The 19,715-nt window shown below is 51.8% G+C and overlaps 8 protein-coding genes across 8 annotated transcripts; 3 read left to right on the forward strand and 5 right to left on the reverse strand.

Moving 5' to 3' along the window:
- Positions 1–895: 895 nt before the first annotated feature.
- Positions 896–2,854, reverse strand: Z517_08282 (uncharacterized protein; the record flags this gene model as incomplete). The annotated part of the gene is made up of 4 exons (XM_013426800.1): positions 896–1,051; positions 1,108–1,379; positions 1,445–2,513; positions 2,564–2,854. The coding sequence occupies 4 exons, from the start codon at positions 2,852–2,854 to the stop codon at positions 896–898; spliced, it is 1,788 nt and encodes a 595-aa protein (XP_013282254.1).
- Positions 2,855–4,657: 1,803 nt separating this feature from the next.
- Z517_08283 (uncharacterized protein) lies at positions 4,658–5,917 on the reverse strand (the record flags this gene model as incomplete). Its single annotated transcript, XM_013426801.1, has 1 exon — positions 4,658–5,917. The coding sequence occupies one exon, from the start codon at positions 5,915–5,917 to the stop codon at positions 4,658–4,660; it is 1,260 nt and encodes a 419-aa protein (XP_013282255.1).
- A 1,419-nt stretch (positions 5,918–7,336) lies between these two features.
- Z517_08284 (uncharacterized protein) lies at positions 7,337–8,311 on the reverse strand (the record flags this gene model as incomplete). Its single annotated transcript, XM_013426802.1, has 1 exon — positions 7,337–8,311. One exon carries the CDS (start codon positions 8,309–8,311, stop codon positions 7,337–7,339), a length of 975 nt encoding a protein of 324 aa, XP_013282256.1.
- A 1,778-nt stretch (positions 8,312–10,089) lies between these two features.
- On the forward strand, positions 10,090–11,615 carry Z517_08285 (uncharacterized protein; the record flags this gene model as incomplete). Its single annotated transcript, XM_013426803.1, has 2 exons — positions 10,090–10,111; positions 10,162–11,615. The coding sequence occupies 2 exons, from the start codon at positions 10,090–10,092 to the stop codon at positions 11,613–11,615; spliced, it is 1,476 nt and encodes a 491-aa protein (XP_013282257.1).
- Positions 11,616–11,821: 206 nt separating this feature from the next.
- Positions 11,822–12,619, reverse strand: Z517_08286 (uncharacterized protein; the record flags this gene model as incomplete). The annotated part of the gene is made up of 1 exon (XM_013426804.1): positions 11,822–12,619. The coding sequence occupies one exon, from the start codon at positions 12,617–12,619 to the stop codon at positions 11,822–11,824; it is 798 nt and encodes a 265-aa protein (XP_013282258.1).
- Positions 12,620–13,227: 608 nt separating this feature from the next.
- On the forward strand, positions 13,228–14,334 carry Z517_08287 (pyrroline-5-carboxylate reductase; the record flags this gene model as incomplete). Its single annotated transcript, XM_013426805.1, has 2 exons — positions 13,228–13,306; positions 13,388–14,334. The coding sequence occupies 2 exons, from the start codon at positions 13,228–13,230 to the stop codon at positions 14,332–14,334; spliced, it is 1,026 nt and encodes a 341-aa protein (XP_013282259.1).
- Positions 14,335–14,927: 593 nt separating this feature from the next.
- Positions 14,928–15,643, reverse strand: Z517_08288 (ribosomal protein L7/L12; the record flags this gene model as incomplete). The annotated part of the gene is made up of 2 exons (XM_013426806.1): positions 14,928–15,263; positions 15,368–15,643. The coding sequence occupies 2 exons, from the start codon at positions 15,641–15,643 to the stop codon at positions 14,928–14,930; spliced, it is 612 nt and encodes a 203-aa protein (XP_013282260.1).
- Positions 15,644–16,046: 403 nt separating this feature from the next.
- On the forward strand, positions 16,047–17,180 carry Z517_08289 (uncharacterized protein; the record flags this gene model as incomplete). Its single annotated transcript, XM_013426807.1, has 2 exons — positions 16,047–16,417; positions 16,475–17,180. The coding sequence occupies 2 exons, from the start codon at positions 16,047–16,049 to the stop codon at positions 17,178–17,180; spliced, it is 1,077 nt and encodes a 358-aa protein (XP_013282261.1).
- Positions 17,181–19,715: the final 2,535 nt, after the last annotated feature.

A 19,715-nucleotide genomic window follows, 5' to 3' on the forward strand; every position in this document is an offset into this window, starting at 1 on the left:
CCCCCCCCCATCCACGACATTCTGACCCAAGTATAACACCTCTGAATACGTTTCGCCGTGGGATACTAGCTGGGTACATACGTATCTTCACAGGTACCTCGCACAAAGGACTTGTATGCGCATACATATTTAGTACATACCGGTGGTGCCGGCGTGAACGTGGCACGGGGATCTGCAACGCAACAAGACTGAATGTGTACTATAATATGGATTTGCTCTGAGCCTGCTGAAGATTTTCCTACTTGACCAGTCGTCGACATGGTGCGAGAGAAGAACGAGGTAGGGATGGGGCGTCATGGATTTCCTTCATTCACCCGCTGCGCTCAATATGTATAACAGAAATAATGTGTATCATTTCAACTTTGCCGTTTCAATGCAATACGGGCGCTAGAGACCCTGCCACTGGGAAAAGCCCTTTCCTTCCTTTTTCAAGCATATCAGCGTACCAATGCACTTCTCGTTCAACATCAATATGAGTAATATCCATAATGATAGATTCATGCCGTTCATACCTCAGGCCTCCCTGCACCAATCGCCATGCTTTAGAATGCGAAAAGGCCTTTCAGGAGGATCTCCATACTGCCAGATCGATGCGCAAAAATGAGGGCTCCAAACACCACTTTCCACGGGACGATTATCACCACCAGATCTTTCGAAGAACCCTCCACCTCCTTTCCTCATTTTTCGGATCCCAACTTTGACTCCGAGGTCGCTTGTAGGGATGGTTTACTGCAGCTTGCCCACAGGTGTCTCTTTCATGTATGGGATATCGGTTGAGCTTGCCTCTTCGTGGACGACATCATTTTTTGACATGTGGCATCATTCGTCGTGCTATTCGTTCGGAACGTCTCGGTGTGTTTGACGCGGCGTTGCGTCCCTGATTAGCGACAGACTCCTATATGTCGCTCATGGTCGCATCGCCGTCACCGATCTCCTTGTGGAATCGACTTGATTCTTCTCCCTCATCTACCAACGGTGCGTGTTCGGGCATGCTCAGAGGACTCTCCGACCTTCGATCCAAGAGGTCGTCTGGTGGCGAAAAGGACCATACCTACAAAGAATGTTAGCAATATGCCTGAATGACCAGCAAGCCCTCGTGACGCCTACCTCCATGACAGTTCGGTTCGACCGGCTCGCCATGATGACGGCCTTTTCCTCCTCAAAAGCCACTCTCCACACAGCCTCGGCAGGTTGACTGAGCTCACGGACAAGTTGACCAGTCTCAACGCTCCAGACTTTTACGCGCCCGTCGCTACCACCGCTCAAAATCCGGTTGTCGTCAAACTGCAAACTCGTAACACTATTATCATGTGCAGCAAGACGATGAATAGGCGAGTTGGTCTTTAACGACCATACGCGAACGGAACCGTCGGAGCCACCTATATGGTAGATTTAGCAATCTGTCTCGGTGTAACCTGACGAGTCTGGGGGGTGATGAGCTTACCTGTAACTAGAGTGTCGCCACGAAGCTGCAGTTGTCCAACTAGGGATGTGTGGCCCTGCAAAATGGCTGTGCACATTCCGGTCTTTGGATCCCATATTCTGACGCTGGTATCCAGCGAGCCAGTGGCACAGCGGTTGCCGTCAAAAGCAATGGCGTAAATTTGGCTGAAATGTCCAGTGAGCGTCCGAAGACAGCGGCCTTCCGATATGCTCCAGACTCGGGCTGTGGTATCGTAGGACCCGGAAATCACGAGATCGCCATGGATGGCCAAGCACCGAACACTGGCTTGGTGCCCAACCAGCACATTCTTGCAGACGCCAGACTGCAAATCCCAGACCCGCAGCGTTGTGTCTCGCGAGCCGGAAATGGCTGTGTTGGCATCAGACATTTTTAAACACCTCACTGTCGAAGTGTGGCCCCTTAAGACGTGAATGCTCCTGCCGGTCTTCATGTCCCATACCCTCACGTCACGGTCGCAGCCTCCAGATACTAGAATATCGTCCCAGGGGACCATCGCCCACACACCCATGACATGGCCTTTTAGTGTTTTTTGATGTTCACCCACTGTATTGAAGACATGAATTTTGGCATTATCCATTGCCACCACAATATACTTGTCCGTCAGATGCAGGCTGGTGACCACACCTTGATCCGGGGTGATGTGCTTGATAATGGGTTCACCGCCTTTCCTCCAAGCCGCTTCAATCATGTATTTGTGACGGAAATGAGAATAATGAGATTGTGACACTCGCTTCCTAGCACGAGGGCTGGTTGACAGAGCATCATGTTTAGGTAACGTCAGGTTGGGTGCGCTGCTTGAGGGGCCGACCATGGACCCATCGACGCTTCGTTTGGGAGAGCGACTATTGAATGTGTAGGGGCCTTGGCTCGCTTGAGAGGGCGATGGTGAATCGAGGTCGTCGCTTGGGCCTGAGGAGGACGTTCTTCGCCAGGCATGCTTGTCGCACATGATCTTCCAAAGCATATCATCGTTCAAGAGTTTGTGCCACCGATGTGAGACTTGAGAGGCTCGCGCCAGGCTAAGCGGATCATCGATGTAAGACAGTACCTGTTATTATGTCAGTCGATACATTCCCCGCAAACAGAAGTAACACATACCCTTAAGCAGAGCTCATCTGGGAGGTGTTCAAAAGGATCTTTCTTCAGTCTCGGCGACACAAAATTGTGAACAAAGGAAAGCAAGTGGCTGTCACACATGTTGAGTAATTCGGCCAAGTATCTCTCTCGTTCTGCAGCGTTCAGGTTGGAAAAATGACCCCTGGCATCCCGTAGAAATGAATCCTCATTTTCGCCCGCAGAAGTCCAACTAGGAGCCCGCTGATAAGGTGTAGGTGAGGGCGCTGGTGTGGGAGGAGAGGCGGGAGCCGACGGCAATATGCTCAAGGGCATGCCTGACTTGTTCGAGGTGGATAGTCGCTTTGGACGCGGTTGCGACACACCGTGCCGTGGAGGTCTCGACGACCGAAGGGGGTCTATCTGAGGGTTATTGCCGTGGGGTGCCGTGAATGGAAAGTCATGGTCTTGGTCCAGAGACTCTGGTCTTGAGTTACTGTAGACTCGATTTGCAAGTTGATTCGGGTCGATCGTAACAGATCTGGAGGGCCTCGGCGACAGCGGTCTGTCTATAGACATAGAGCGATGGTCATCATCCAAGTCCATCTCTTTCAACTCCACGCGGGCCGGTTCGTGGAGGGTGACGTTTGGCGACAGCACCTGCTCCGTCTGACCACACAAGTCAAGAATCTGCGGAAAGGGCACAACGAAGGAAGCAGCGAAAGGCTGGCTGTCGGATAGACAATGAGCGGACTCGTCTTCGAGGCTATATTATAAATCTCTCCTGATCATGCCATGTCAGCGTCAAGGTAGAGGGCAACGGAGTAGGACGACTCGAGCTGCAGGTGTATCGTTGGCAGAAAAGCGCTTATGACATGCGAGGCAGGGTCTAGCCCAGGAGAGGAATGAACCGGACAATATGGAGATCCGAGGGAAAGGGAGGGAGGGAGGTGGCGGCGAGATCGAGAGGAGGCGTGGGAGGCTGGGTCTTGGGGTTTTTGTAAGCAAGGCCGGGTCCCGGGCTGGAGCTTGAAGGAAGCCAAGCTGGGTTCTTGCGATGTTGATATCGAAAAGAATGTGATATCTCTGGGTTGTTCGGTTTTGCGGTTTGTGGGTAGGAGGAGGATTCGGGGACTCAGAGGTGATGGGAGAGGTCAGATTCGCCAGGTTCGTCAGGTACGGAGACCCGAGGGGAGAGAGGGAGAAGAGGCGTGAGAGGCTGAAATGTTGGCAGGAGGAGCAAGATGCAGCAAGGAAACAAGGAGTGCAGAAGTAGCCCACGCGCCCCGATGACTAGCCTGTCGTCCGCCGGGACAAATGGGCCTCTCGGGGCGGGTCCGGGCTGGAAGTGGTGCCTGAACCTTGCACCGTTTTCCAAAGCGCATGCCTAACATGCCTAACATGTCCATGGCTGCCCAGTCCAAGCCAGTGTGGTTCGACTTTGGCCACTGACTGTTCGTCAAATGATCGTCGAGTCTAGATTCTGTTCAGAGACTGCGCTTAGATGCTAGTCTGCAATTGCGCCCTCCGTGCTACATACCAAATCATATACCGAGGAAAGAGGAGACCCCTCCAAATAGGCACTGTACAGAGCGCGAGGTGAATCACGCCGTTTCCAATATTGAATGCATGGTGAGCGGACAATCATGAGTCGGTTGTTCTTTGTTACCAACAGCAATGTCTGACTAGAGCACAGATCGAAAATACGACACGCTGAGTAGTATAAACACACACTATCAAGTACAAAGGTCAAAGCACTTGACTCCTGCCGCAGAGACAATCCTGTCTCTGATGGCTGAACCTCAAATGCTGACCATGTTGAAACAGTGACACTCAAACTCCTAGGTCTCCGCTTAGGTTCCAAATCCGGGTATCTCGAAGATCCGGGGTTTAGGGGGGTGGGGAGGGGGGGTCGTGTTTGTTCTGAAGACCTTGGTTCAGGAGAGTAACTCAAGGAATTAGATTTCAGTGACACGACCGATGGAGCCCAATGTTCTGATGATGTCGCTTTCATCCGCGGACAAGGTGCTTCTAACCTCGACTCATCAGATCGCCACCCAGTCACTCGCCCTGCTCTTGAAGATGATACCAAGCTATACCAACAATGCCGTTCTCGTATCAAGACAAATACGCTCTGTGTCAATGAGCATGCCCAACCTGTAAAAACAATGGCAGGATCATTCCGAAGCAAGCTGCTCCAAGATCTTTCCAAGACGGCTTGGGCTCACTCGGCGTGCTTTCCCGCCCATCAATGTAGCCATTTGCGTTTCCATTCATCCCCTCATGGAGCGAGCCAGAGCTCTCTTGCATCGCATGCATGGCCACGTAAAGAAAAGTCCCTGCAGAGAACAGCAACAGCATCCCCGTCCACCACCTGGTAGTCTGTGCACTTTGACTCTGACCACCGCCAAGTAGGTGGGCAAGCAACCACGTAAAGATCGCTCCAGTTGGCGCAGCCAGGCTAAAGAGGATCAGATGCCCTCTGGCTGTTCTCTTAGACAGCCCCTGCTTGACAAGGACGGACGTCAGCCCAAACGCCGCTGGTGCCTTGTGAATCATGATCGCAAAGAATATCACAAAGCTCAGTCCAGATGTCGTTGCAGTTGAAGACGCCCCCAGGGCTATTCCATCAGCAGCTGCATGAATGACCAGACCTATGGTAGTTGCGAAGCTCCGTTGCTGGACGTGGCGCCCTTCAGTCGAGTCTATGAAGGAGTCCGATTCTTCGTCGCGATCCAAAGATGTAGTGAAATTGAATCTGCGGCCCAGATTATTCAAGGCAATATGATGTGTCCTCGACTTTTGTTTTGCCGGTTGACTGTATTGTGGTACTTTGTCAACCAAGTACATGAGCATAAATCCAGCCAACAACGCAACTCCGATCCATGCATGGTGAGATTCCTTATGTACGTCTTCCTCCTCCTCCTCCCCGCTGCTATAGTCTTTGTCGGCCTGCGTTTCTCCCTTTCCGTCAACATTCATGACACCAACCACCCCAGGTTTTGTAGGAGTACGTGGTGGCGCCTCCAGATCCAGATCGGACGGGAGGACAGGGCCCGGAACATCGAAGGGGCTCAAATCGGCAGGTTCTCGCGCTCGGATCTCGTGAAGCGGTTGAGCTGTAACAGACTGACTCCATCGAATGTCTATCTCGCGCGCATGTAGATGCCTTTTAAGTTGCGCATGCGCGTGTCCGACTTCAGAGGCACTGTAAAGAGTCTCCACCCCTTCAGGGATAATGACAACCAGTGACGTACCAACCAGTACACCCATACCGATTGTTGATATGAAGCGTAGTTTTGGTTGTGAGAGGCCCAATGAGAGTGGCAAGATGCCTGCAAGGAAAGATGCCACAGCCATGACAATGCACAGGCTGAGCAAAGTGAACAACCCGTCCATTGTCGCAGGCAACGGAGACGAGCCTCAAGCCTAGTGTTGTCGTGTTGCGCCTAGCTTAACAGATAGCAAACTGCACAGTGGTCGAGGGGAGCATATTGCTTGGTTTCGAGGTCGATCTTGGAGATGTATTGTTCGGTGTACAAGACGATTTGGCCGCTGTGGTGGTTGTAGACGCATTGAGAATGTTGGTCAAGCATCTGACCTCCTGAGCGCAGGCACAACGACGATTATTATCCCTTTTCGCGATGTCCCGATAAGAAGAACAAGCCGCCTTATCACCACGTGCCTTGGACATCAGGCTGGCAGCGGCGAGGCTGGCTCTTCGGCTTGTACACTCTCAACCTCACTGACTCAACGCAAGGATGTGCTCATGCTACTGTACTAATGTACATATGTATGCGACTTCATGGTTTGCACCTGTTCATATCTTCTTTGATGGTCGAGCCAGGAAGTTGGCGCTGCTTCTGCATGGCGTTTTCAGCGCCGCCTGTATCTCACTCCTGCTCCCTTCATCTCGTCACCAGAAGAGTCCTCTGCGATGCGTCCTCAAATCTCAGTTCTATGCATCTCCTCTATTCAAAGTCATCCGCATGACAGTGGATTCTATGATATTACATCAATCCATTATGCTTGGTCTCTGTGTGGACGCGACAGCGCAGCGGCCCAACAACTGCTGGACCAATTGAGGCGCATTGCATTGACGCTGGCGACGTCGTGAGTACTTGTATTGAGGACCACAATTGTTGTCCTTTTTGGCCAGATATCCAGATGAGTCGTACATGTCGAGAATTGAAATCGGTTGGAACTGTGGTGGAATGCCACCGAGTATTGTAGACAGGCCGCGATCGTGAATTTGTGAAGAGCTCTGTTCACTCAAGGTTGGCGAAGGCTGAAGATTGCACACTCTGCTTGAAGCTGTATTGTGCCGTTTCACCAGAACCAGTTTCGTTCTGGGGGCAGATAGAGAACCTGAAAGAGTCCACCTGCTCTCCAGCTGCGCCACCTTCGCTCTCGCGAAATCTGGCCGAAGTCAGGACATGGCAGACCTGGCCTTCCTCTTGTCTCGACCTGTTCCCGAATATCTGCCGCGTGTTCGATATTGCGTTCATCACTTTCTTCTTGCATTATACTTCCATTCGACCACAACAGACAAGGGTTAACGAGTTTTCCACTGGCCGCTTTGTTGCCACTTTGCTCGTTGAAACTTGTAGGGCTCGCTGCCGACGGTTACGGGTGGATATCAGCCGCTTGAGGTGTTGTGCGATCGATGTATGGTAAGTAGTCTGACGAGATCGGACCTTTTCTGGTAAGGGGCCAGAAGAGGTTTCTTTAGATAATCCGTCTCCTACAGGTATGGTAGGTTCACGAGATTCTTGGGATATGTCAATCCGGTAGTTGGCGCCATCCGCGAAAAAAGCATCAAGGAACCAAGTGCGCCCACTTCTTCTCTGACTCATTCGATGAACTGTTCTCTCGCATCGTGATCGGAATACTGGCGGGAGTATTGGACTCATTTGTGGCTTGAAGCTGTAACCAAACTTCTGGTCGACTTCCTCGTCTCTGCATCTGATGCGATCTACGCCTTCTGATCATTCTGACACAGCCATAGATGGTCGGGATGTTGGCCACGAAACAGGAGGCAGCTATTTGCACAGAGGCGAAGAAGCTGCGCACTGGTTGGTACGATTGTTCGGCATAGATGTAACCAATGCGAACCAGTGTTATGACAATGCAGAAAACCCCTAGACAGCATAGAATCCCAACTCTAAGCTGCTCACCGAGGTTCCGCTGGCGAACTGCAGCGAGGAGCGGGTAAGATATTGCCAACAAGAGTAGATCCAGGACAATGTTTGAAATTCCTTGGACAAGCAGCTGAATATACGCTTTGATGCATGTTCCCGGGTTGGGTTTGACCTGCCAATACAGACGAAATGGTTGACACTCGAGAAAAGTTGCCAGGACCACACCGACATAGGTGACAGGAATGGCAATCCAGCAGATTCGAATGAGCCTGGTGGTCCATTTTGCCCTGATTTCGAAAATTCGAGAATAGAACAGCAACAGCAAGGAACTCTGAAGCCAGCAGATGGTGGTGATCAAGAGTCGTGCGATAAGAGATAAAATGCTTCCGGTCTTGAGATTTTGAAGGTCCTTGGAGTCGAAATATGTGGACTTGCCATTCAGAGCATCGTTCGAGGTCCCGAATGTCAGAACGTATTGGTTCACAATAAGGCGAACCACGACTGCGACGACCGAAGCGACACAGACGGCAGTGCTGCGGTCAAACGATCCCTGGTGTATTCTCGCTGCGATGATGCGGGCAACCAAGATCAACAACGAGGCACCTGCACAGACCCATCCTCCAATTTTGGCTTCTTCAGAAGAGACAAGCATTATAAGTCACATAGCCAACCCCGGAACCAGTTGTTTGACAGAACGTAATCTTAATAGGTGGTGGAACAAGACGCATCTTGAACTTGTGATTCGAAACTTGTCTGCTGGAATGTTAAAGGTGTGTCCATGACTGCCTCGAAGAAGCCAAAAACGGTGTATGTGTGTGTTGTGTGCGTGTCGACAGATATGTATGTACCGAGGACTCGTCAGTGGAGTGAGTGACTGAGTTGATGAGCGATTCCCAAGAAGAGGGAGGCGGGTAAACGGGAGACCCAGAACATCCAAAGTGCTGACCACCAAACCCGGAACAAGGGGATGAGTGGGACTTATCTGGCCGACTCGACAGATACTGCTGGGTAACTGCTAGTGATGGCTCCAAACAGCCATCCCTAATGATCCTTTCCGGCCTCTAAGGACTAAGTCCAAGCTAGCCCCCGGGCTAGCGGGGGTGCCATCTCAGAAACCCCGGGCACTCGCCATTCAACCTCTACCGATGCGTGTGATGCTTGCACGGCTTCTCGCCTACCCCCTTCCCCCACAGTACCGAGAAATATCTTTCCAAGAGCCGCGGTTTGGACAGGAGTGCTTCCTCAACGGGGGATGCGACTTGCGGGTCTCTCTGCTGGGAGCAAAGGCCTCTGTGGTTATCCGGATTGATCGGCATTGCTCTTTGGCAGAACAGCCACACAGACAGGAAAGGACACTAAAGTCGGAAATACCAGGAAAACAAAATTCACGAGGCCGCGTTTGAAGGACTGAAATGGTTATGGGCTGCGTTCTCTAGGATTGGGTGGTGGGAAAGCTCACATAATCGCTAGATGCTTCAGAGTTCGTTGCAAAAAAAACCATCTCTGGTCACAACCGCCTCGCTAGAGAACATCCCACCAATGCGGTCTCTGAGAACTCCGTAGGCTGCAGAAACGAGAAAGCTTCAGTACGAGTTCTCTTCGCTTCGTCAATACCTTTGTCCTGTGTAGGTGGGAAACTAGGAAACTCGAGGTTAAAACATCGCAGGGCATGTCATCTAGGCTGAATGCGGGCATCACCCAGGCATGGCAATGAAGCCAAATGAAGGAGTTGTCGACGCAGGGGGTAGTTTGTGCAACCTGGATACGAGACTGCTGGCAGAAAGTGTCCCAGCATTGCAAAGTCTTGAGATTAACTGGTAGGCAAATGTCGCACTACTGACTTACAATACGAGGGCCGGGTTTGGTAGCTGTTGTCCTGGCCCATCTTTCGGATCGACGGGGAGGAGTTTTAGATGAAAGAGGCATACAGGCGAGGTTGATGTGCATACATGGATACAGAACCACGCCGGACGGTATCAAGAAGTCTAGTTGGAGAACTCGATCTGATTACCAGGGTTGCGCAGGATGTATGTGTGCACTCCGCAGGCAAGGACAATTCAGATACAGGAGTTGAAAGTCAGCCAGCTGCGAATGTTTTATTGGGTGTAATAATTATAGCTTGCGGCGAGCTGCAGTCTCTCTGTGTCTACTGTGTCGGAACGGAGTTCTGGCAGAAATGACCGTCTGACCGGTTCTAATTAGTTTTAGAACGAACGACGCGTTGCTCGAAAAGCGTGTTCGCGACAGCCAAAATCTACATCAATGCGCCACACCTTGGTAAAGAAATCGTCACTGGCAGTTGATCCCAATTTCACGTCTTTTTGTCGCTCTTCTGGGACAGAAGTCGCTAGTCTCATCGTTGTTTCATAATCGCATCGTACAACTACGCGTCTGAGATGAATTAGAAGCGCACTCCGGAACATCTCCAGTATGGCTGCGCCTTCCGAGGAATGTGAGTGTTGCGCTGCGCTACGAGAAAAATCTCTGCTAATCGAATCAAAGTCTCGGTGAACGCAAATGAAGCTGTTCGCATTTCTATCGTCCAACCTAGCGCGAACAACAAGCTCATCACTCGGCACGAATTTCATCCCAAATTCACCTATCCCATCGTTGGAGAGGCAGAGCAGATCTTCGGTTACAAAGGGCTGGATATCGACATTCAATTCGCAGCTCATAATTTGCGACCACATATCAACATTTCCTATCAAAAGAAGTTTAGCACGATAGGTACCACAAGCGCCCTCGATCTGAACAAAACCTTCAGCAATTTCCTACCCCCGACAGCATTTGAACAAGGGTTTGAGTCAGAGTTGCTGAGCGACTCGAAAGCGGCACAATGGACACCTCCAGGTGTGTGTGTAAAGAAGTACACAAGAGGCGGAGAGAACTATGAGGTGTGGGCTGGCTCATTACTAGACCTTCCAATGAGAACCCTGGTCGACAATATCCAAATATTCATTGTCTTCTTTATTGAAGGTGGACAGTTCATCAATTTGGAGGATGTCGACTGGACCTTGGATCGATGGAGGGTCTATCTCACCTACCACAAGGCATCACAGCCCCCGGCGCCCAGGGTATCTCCATATTCGTTTGTTGGCTATGCAACAACCTACCGCTTCTACAAGTTCCAGAAACCGCCAAAGGATCATAAGCCCCTCTCGTTCCCGCCGTCAGAAATTATTACGCCTAACACTCTTCCGTCGCGGCTTCGAATATCACAATTCCTGATCACACCCCCTTTCCAAAGCTCTGGTCACGGCTCAGCTCTTTATCAGGCTATATACAATGAGGTTATGGCAGATCCGACTGTTTTGGAATTGACTGTTGAGGATCCAAGTGAGGAATTCGACAAATTACGCGACATGAATGATTTTGACATTCTAGAACCACAGTTCAAAGCAGTCAATCTCAAAATACATACGTCACCTTTTGCCAGCCAGGAACGAGGACGTTTGAAACGCATACCGACTGGCAAATTGCTCCCTCTAGATGAGCTCCAGGCTATTCGTTCCAAAAATAAGATTGCAAGTCGCCAATTCGCCAGGATGGTCGAGATGTATCTTCTGGCCCAAATACCATATTCACATCGTGCAGCCGGTGGTGCCTCCCTCACTAGCCTCATGGTTAGAGGTGCCAGAGCCCCCAATCCGGACGACCGCACATATTATTGGTGGCGACTGTTACTGAAACAGCGCATCATCAAGAAGAATAAGGATCTGCTCCAACAAATCCCTTTGGAAGAGCGGCTGCCCCAAATCGAGGATAGTGCGCGTGCTCAGGAAGACGAATATGAAGGCCTCATTCTTTCGTATGCACTCCGAAAAGAGAGAGAAGCTGATCGGCCTGAAAATGGAGAGTCATCGGCCGTCGTGCGGAAGAGAAGGGTGATTGAGGACGACGAGGACGAAGAGTCGTCGAGCGGCGAAGCCTCCCGGTCTAAAAGACCTAAAGTCTAACGACACGACGTCGTCATTCTTCCTTTGCGCTTGTCGACTGTGCGTATTCGAGCAGTTTGGACGGCTCATGTTTGCCCCCCCGGACGCCGCCGCATATTTCAATGGCAAGTTTGATTGTACTCAGTCGCGGTAACCGACCCCAGGACTTTTGGCCCAGAGACGGAGGATGAGGATAGCCATGACCTGGTAGCACAGAGCGTGAATTTTCAGGTAGCGAGAGCTCGATGATAACAGACAAACTGAAGACGTTCTTCAGCTTCTTCACCAGCAATGACATGCTCGTCTTCACCTAAAAATGCACCCTCTTCCCACATTTTGTCTAATTCCTGATCATCATCACCCGTGACAGCCCAGACACTTTCCCGTAGTCGTTTGTTCCGCTCTCTGTCCTCTTCAATCCGCTGCTCGATTGCCCGCTTATCCATCCTCGACACACCGTTTGGCTTGCTCGAACGTTCTGCTCCGGTCCGCGGTGTTGGCTTCTGAGCACCGTCGCCCGCGCCGCCCTCGGTAGCAGTCACGTCCATAGCATCCCTGCCGGCTGCTGCTTCGGGCTCGCCATCCTCGTCTCGGAGGAGGTTCCCCAGTTTCTCCTCCTTGTCCTTGAGTCCGCTCTCGATCGTGCCGATGACTTGGGCGGAGAGGACGCCCTTCTCGCCCAGTCCCGTGACGACGCGCCTCACGACCTTGACGTTGGCGCCGCTCTGCGCGACCGCGTCCACGATCCGCGCAATGTCCCTCTTGACCATCTCGACGTAGGCCTCGTGGCCGCCCTCTTTCATGTTGATGTCGGCGTGGTGTTCGAGAAAGTACATGATGTTGGCGCGGTTGTTCATGTTGGTGTTGCCCCGCTCGAGGTTCTCCAGGATACACGAGTGCAGGTCTTCGTCCATGTCCCGGTGTTTGAGCGCGTAGTGCGCCGTCTTTATGGCCGCCGTGGCGGACGCAGAGAGGTGCGTGAGGAGATTCGTGAAGCGCATGCGCACTTCGAACGGGTCGGCCATGGTGTGCAGAATCTGTAAATGCTGTCCTAGCCGCTGTATAGGCGTAGAAAGGGAAGCGATGGATCGCGGCGCAGGAGAGGACGGGGAGGGGTTTGACACAGGAAGAAAAAGGTGTTCGTGGGTGGTTCACATGTTCCGCTCTTTGGATCGGGGAAGCGCAAACACAGCGAGTACAAGTCCGCTGCGCATGGGATCGTCCACCTGTTACCAGTGCTGGTGGGGTAAAAGGCGATGTTCCTTGTCGAAAGCGGTACTTCGACCTGGTGTAAACTACGCGAAACAGCAATACGGTTGAACTTCGTGCGGGAATACTTGCAGAGGGTCGGAGAGACTCGTGGCAACGGACAAATCTCGTGCCCATTGGTGTGCCTTGCAGACGGATTTGGCCGACTAATTCTTGTCTTGAAAGGTGCTCGCCGCTGGTGCCACTTCCGCCCTTCGAGGGAAAAAATAGTTATATTCAGCAGTCATATCTTCCCCGCATTCTCTCTCCCAGCAAGAGATCGTGCAAGATTCATTTTGGACAAGCCTGACATAACAGTATTGTGTGCAGGTTTTCTTCCAGAGGACAGTAATCTCCTATTATCAGATCAAGGACCTCGTGCATCATGTCCGGTGTACTGCGCGTGCCCAACGGCCTCAATAGTGACCCTTCCGGGGGAATGACACTGACAATTCTCGGATGTGGTGAGTATTTGCGTGAGCAACAGCTCCTTCAACCACTGCTTCTCTGCTAGATATGTTTACTGACTAAAGGTTGGTAACAAGGCACTCTCGGGATCGCCATCCTCAGTGGGATCCTCTCCTCCCTCTCCGAATCCTCTGCCTCACATGCTCCATCTCCTGCATATCCCGACTCCGGCACCGCAACTCCCACCACCGAATCTCCTCCGCAGCGTACACCGACAAACTTCATCGCCTGTGTGCGCCGTCCTGAGTCGGCGAAGCGCGTCAGAGTTGCGGTCCAATCGTACCGGCCGAGTGTGACGGTCCTGCAGAACGAAAACGTCAAGGGGACGCAGAACGCCGATGTGGTTATCCTGGGATGTAAGCCATATATGGTCGCCGACCTTCTGCGCGAGGAAGGGGTGAAAGAAGCCCTCGCCGGGAAACTTCTGATCTCAATCTGTGCTGGTGTTCCCGTCGAACAAATCGGTCGGGTCCTTTACGGCGAGTCATATCCAGAGGGCATCCCCGACAACGCCTGCCGGATAGTAAGAGTCATGCCCAACACCGCCGCGATTGTGCGCGAGTCCATGACCGTCATCGCCAACTCCACCCCTCCCTTACCTACCGAGTTATCGTCGATAGTTGAGTGGATTTTCACACGGATCGGCCGAGTCGTGCACCTTCCACCAGGAATGATGGACGTTTCCACCGCCCTGTGCGGTTCTGGGCCCGCATTCCTCGCACTGATGCTCGAGTCTCTTGCGGATGGCGCCGTCGCAATGGGCCTCCCTCGTGCAGAGGCTCAACTCATGGCTGCGCAGACGATGCGAGGGACGGCAGGGATGGTCCTGTCCGGGGAACATCCTGCGCTGGTGAGAGAGAAGGTGTCTACCCCCGGAGGTTGCACGATCGGTGGGTTGTTGGTGTTGGAGGAGGGCAGGGTCCGGGGAACAGTGGCGAGAAGTGTCAGAGAGGCGACAGTCGTCGCAGCGCAGCTGGGTAAGGGCGTTAGTGGCGTCAACGGGACGAGATTTGAGAGGCAATAGAAGAGGTCAACAGTGGAACATCTTGGACAGAATCATTTGGGCATACTAGCTGAGCTTGGGGTAAGCTACGGAATCATGAACATTTTGCGAAGTACAACAACAGTTGACTTGACGCATCATGACGTGGCAAAGTGTTCTGCTCTTTACGCTGTCAATGCGCAGGACGAGCGGGGGTCGAAAAGTTTGGCACATATTCCTGTAGATGACGAGCAGACAGCCCAACTCCAGCAGAGCCCTTGCACCTCACAAGGCGGATGAAACGATCTGACTTCTGGAGTTGCACATGAATCTTGAATTGTACATTTTTCGGATCTTGTCCAAGTCTCCCTGCAAGCCCACAGTATAGTTACAAACGTCTCCAGCAGAATATGGGTTCCACGTAGACAGCCCGGGGTAGAAGAATGCTCGATCGACTCCGGTAGCGCACTGAATGCGTATCTTCTAACTCCGGCTCCCATGCAGCACCTGTAGACATCTTTCATGTGTTTCGTGCTGCCATTTTACCTCTGAATGGGCCGAAACGAACAGGCACCGAAAGAATGGGTGTCCTGAATACCATCTCTCCATCTGCTCTTGCTGCCACCTGCTTGTCCTTATGACATGGACACAACAGCCCCCAGAGCCTTCATGGCCGCAACAATTTTCTCTGCATCCTCCTTGGGCACGCCCTCTTTCATCACTTTGGGTGCACTCTCGACGAATTTCTTTGAATCCACTAAACTCAGGCCGAGCAATCCTTTCACTTCCTTAATGACCTTGGGCTTGGCAGCAGCATCGAAGGAATCGAGTTTGAGTGTGAACATCGTCTTTTCAGCGGGGGCAGGCGCGGCTTCTTCTGCTGCCTCTGCTTCGGCAGCCGGAGTTGCGGCAGCACCGCCAGCAGCAGCGGCCGGAGCAGCGAAAGCCATGTCAGGAATATTGAGCCGTGACTAGAATTGTCCATGTTAGCCCAAGTTCGAGGAGGACTACAATCAGGGTCTTTGCGAAACAGGGCGCGTGGGCCGCCACAGGAAAAAATGATGTTTGAACATACCTTCAAGCTTGCAACAAGATCTGCTGTCTCCAGCAATGTTAACTGTGATATTTGATCCACAATCCCAGCTATCTTAGGGTTTGTAGGCGTTGCAGCTGCATCGGTCGACTGCCATCTCCGCGAACATTGTGAGGGTGCTAAGCTATTCCTTCGTCTATGCTGATTTGCGGAGCTGGTGGAGGAAAGTCGGAGGCACTGGGAGGAAAGGCTGCGTTTTTGCGTCCGAGCTGCCAGCTGGCAGCAACGATGAGTGACTGAAGGAAGTTTCGCCGACATCGTGGATCGAGAAGAAATGGGGAGAGGGAGAAGAAGGACTCGTGGAAAGCGTGCGAGGAGTGAGGATTGAGGCGAGGCGATAGTATCGAATCTCGAGAAATTATCTCGCGATCATCCACGCATTGACAACCAGATCGTGCCAAGCGGCACGTGACCTAACCAAGACTTGGAAACCAACCATCAAGATCGAACATCATTCCTGCCTTTCTTCCTGGACGACAAAAACTGTGGCCAACTGGGAGTCGCGGTCACTGTTTCGCTGGTAGTAAATATCTCGCATGGGATCACTGTCATCGGAGTCCTCTATAGGACAGCGCTTCTGTACCTTGAGTAAATCGCCACTATCCCATCCTCGAGCCTAATCGCCTAAGCCATTAATCTTTCATCTCTTCGAAATCAAATCATGGAAGACGTTCCAGTCTTCAGAGCTGCGAAGCGTAGAAAGTTTGTACGACCCCAGCAAGGATCATCCGCGGAATCCCCCGAGGCAGCGTCTCCTAAGGTGGTCGATGTGCTGTCTCGCGGCGGGAATGAGAGTCTGGGTGACGATGACGATGAAGACGATGGCGGTGTTTCGAGTCTATTGCGTGCACGGAAACACGTTCGAAAGGTTGTATCCGGTGTTCAATTTTCAAATACGAAAGTCGCGCAACAGTCCAGAGAAACCACGGGCATGGAGGTTGTCAAATCAGATCAGGATGTCGACAAGGCTATAGACATCACCAACCGTTTTGTCGGAAGCACAGGGCAGGTCGTCAACGTCGATCAACATATGTTCGTGGCCCCCTAAAGATGCCCAGTATTGGAGACATAGTTAGCTGACAAGATAAGGGTTGCGTTCATAGATTCCGAAATGGCTAGGAGACGGCACAATCTCGTCACCCCTTCAACTCTGCCGCAGGCAAGTCCAGAGACCGATGTATATCACGATGCTCCATCGTTCGGTGAGGCTGGGTCGACGGCCAAGACAGCATCTACAACGAAACCCACGTCTACCCGCCAGCTGGCCGAAGTCGACCTGGGAGATTCTGTGCACGATACTAACCTAGCCCGCACGCAAGCTGCGCTTGAACGTGTCAAAGCTGGCCAAGCCCCGGTCGAAGAAGTGGACAAGCCACCAAAGCCTCGAAAACCACGGCTAGGCCGAGATGGCAAGCCCATGAGGCCGCGGCCTAGAAAGCGAAGAAACAGCGAAGACATTGCGCGAGATGCTCTTGTGGAACAATTCCTCCACGAAAACAAAATAGACCTCTACGACACGAACACGTTAGGACTGGCAAGCGTCCAGCCGCCTGGTGACGAAGCTGCTGAAGATGGTGGTACGGACGATCGGTTTGCAGAGCAATTCCGGCAGGATTTCATGGATGCAATGGCCGAGAGGAGGAACAGGGCCAGACATGCACATCAGCCAAAGGCATCAACGGGTGTTACAACAGAGTCAAGGGGCCCAAAGTTAGGAGGCAGTCGAAGCGCACGAGCGAAGATGATGCAATGGCAACAGCAGCAACGACAGCAAGGGGAGTCAGCAAAGAAGTGAGGGTACTCTGGCCGGCATGATGGGTCGAATTTGCGATGACAATGAGCCCTTGAAACCTTTTGAACCCCTTGCCAGCACATTGCAAGTTGCCCAATGAAGAACATAAGACATGGTGGTGGTCAGTATGAGTGCAATCACCTCTGACCGCAATCAGCTGCATGTAATCTGCCTGCTCACAGTTGTACTGGTACTGATAAGTGTCACCATGATCAATCTTCTTCCCCGTTCCTTGGCACAAGGCCAAGTCAAAAACGATGAAAAAGAAGGGCTATCCAGCGGACAACAGTGACAAAAGTTTCCAAAAATTGCCAAAAACCCAAGTCCCAGAGGGACAAGAATTTTGGTGTGAGGAGTTACCAAAAATTGAGAAAGAAAAAAAAACCGGTCCCAGAGAGACAGTTTTTTTTTTGTGTGAAGCAAAAATTGCAACACGTTAAGTCCCGAGAGACTTGGAGGTTTCCAAAAATTGAGAGAAAAAAAAACCGGTCCCAGAGAGACAGTCTTTTTTTGTGTGAAGCAAAAATTGCAACACTGTAAGTCTCGAGAGACTTGAAGAGGTTCCAAAAATTGAGGTTGAACAACAAATTGTTCAATGGGTCTGCACCATCAATGCTGGCGAACAGAGCATGCCTTACAGTGAGAGAAGCCTCTAGGCAAGGAATTGTTTGTGGTGGAACATTCCTGGATTGCCATCATCGAGAACAACCTAAAAAGCCATTGGGGACTTTGACGTACTGAGATCGCACCCTCCACCGGAATGTCCAAGATGTCGGATCACGGGTGGAAATAGCCGTCTAACAAGACACATTCCCAGTCGTGTAGGGAACTCTGGACACAATGCCAGACCAATGACCCCTTTGTCGGCAGGGACAGGAGTTGGTGTAACTCCGCTGATACCCACAGAGTTTGTTGATCAGAGATGAGCTGTGTCCTCCTTTTCAGCGTTCGGAGGAAACTCCAAGACTACCAGCTCACGATGGAGATGACATGGCGGTTGTCCTGAAGCTCAAGCAAGCATCAAATCCGCAGGCGGCAAGGAGGACCAACTCGGAGAGAAAAACAACAGGCGGAGAGTGTAAGGCCAGAAGCTTTTCTCAACAAGTGGCGTGTGTAGCCAAGACACATCTGAACATGAAGCTCAAAGATTGTGTGCACAACAGATCTTGATCTCGATCGACTGGGTGATGGAGAGGAGGAAAGGAAGGAAAGTCCGTGTGAAGGAGAGATTCCACAGATATTTATGCCCGTTCACCTGAGCAACTATCTTGGCAGGACTCTGGCTTAGTGTGGTAGCTTTCAATGAGGACTTGGCGGACTCAGTGGAACTTGGCGGGTTCATTGAATTGAATGGGCAAGAGGATCGGGCAGTTTGAGCAAGGTGCGGCAGAAGAAGTTGGTGTGTTGAAAGCATGGTTGATGTTGATGTTTATACGTGTCATGTGACGAGGCTGCAGCCTCGCGCATGTATAAGGTACAGGACAGAAAGAGAGACACCATCTTCAAAAGTCAAAATCAGGGAAACAGAGACACACGGGATTGTTCAAGGATGTCAGATACACAGGCACACAGGGTGCTGGGACTACATTTCCTGGACTTGGGTCTTTTACACCTGAGATCGAGGAGAATTACAAAAGCAAACGAGTCCACATCACGCTTCAGCAGGCAGAACGGCGGTTTATGGCAGACTTTGCGGGATCATGTACACATGGATGACGAGGAATGGCCTGAGCACAACGAATCGAACAACCACTGAATGCTGCAATCTGGCAAGGAAGGTCTTAATTTGCTCCTGTCAATTAAGGCACAGTTCCATGGCGTGTTGGCTAGAGACTCGCATACTCTCTCAGACTTCTGCGAACTTCAGTGCTGGAACCAAGGCAACATCTCCTGGAGGGCGTCCGCCAAGGTTCATGGACAGAACCCGCCGAGATTCAAGTATCACTCCTTCCTGAGAGTGAGTGAATTGTCGTCGACTCCTTGGCGGAAAGATCTCTACCTCACCCTCTACCAACCTCTTTGATCTGCTTGGCGAGCATGAACTTGAGCATCACTTAATGAAGTTCCTCTTCTCATTCTCCTGGAATTTCCTTTTTCCTTTCCTTCTCTTTCTCTCTCCATCACCCTTCCCTTCCCTTGCCTTGAGGGCAATTGTGCTTGCGCAAGGCCCCCTCAAGGCAAGGCACAGGACAAGTCCTCCTCAATAGGGCTCTGTCTACATTCCCAGCAACAGTTTTCCCCCTTCCTGTCATTTGTTCTCAAAGTTTTGCTGACGTGCTATAGGAAGTCGCTCAAGGGTGGCTCACAGCGCCACTGACACCAGTACAGGGACACGTCCGGCCCATCTGGAACTCACCGACCTCGAACGCTGATCACTGCCACGTACCGGGTCATGGTCCCGCCGACTGACCAATTCCACAAACCTCCACGAGACCCACGATTCGATCGAGACACGATTCCAACCCTCGTACGCCGCGAGAGGACGACTTCCTCCTCCTCCTCCTCCTCCTCCTCCTCCTCCTCCTCCTCCTCCTCCTC

The sequence above is a fragment of the Fonsecaea pedrosoi genome, assembly GCF_000835455.1.
Source record: "Fonsecaea pedrosoi CBS 271.37 unplaced genomic scaffold supercont1.5, whole genome shotgun sequence".
NCBI classification, from domain to species: domain Eukaryota; kingdom Fungi; phylum Ascomycota; class Eurotiomycetes; order Chaetothyriales; family Herpotrichiellaceae; genus Fonsecaea; species Fonsecaea pedrosoi.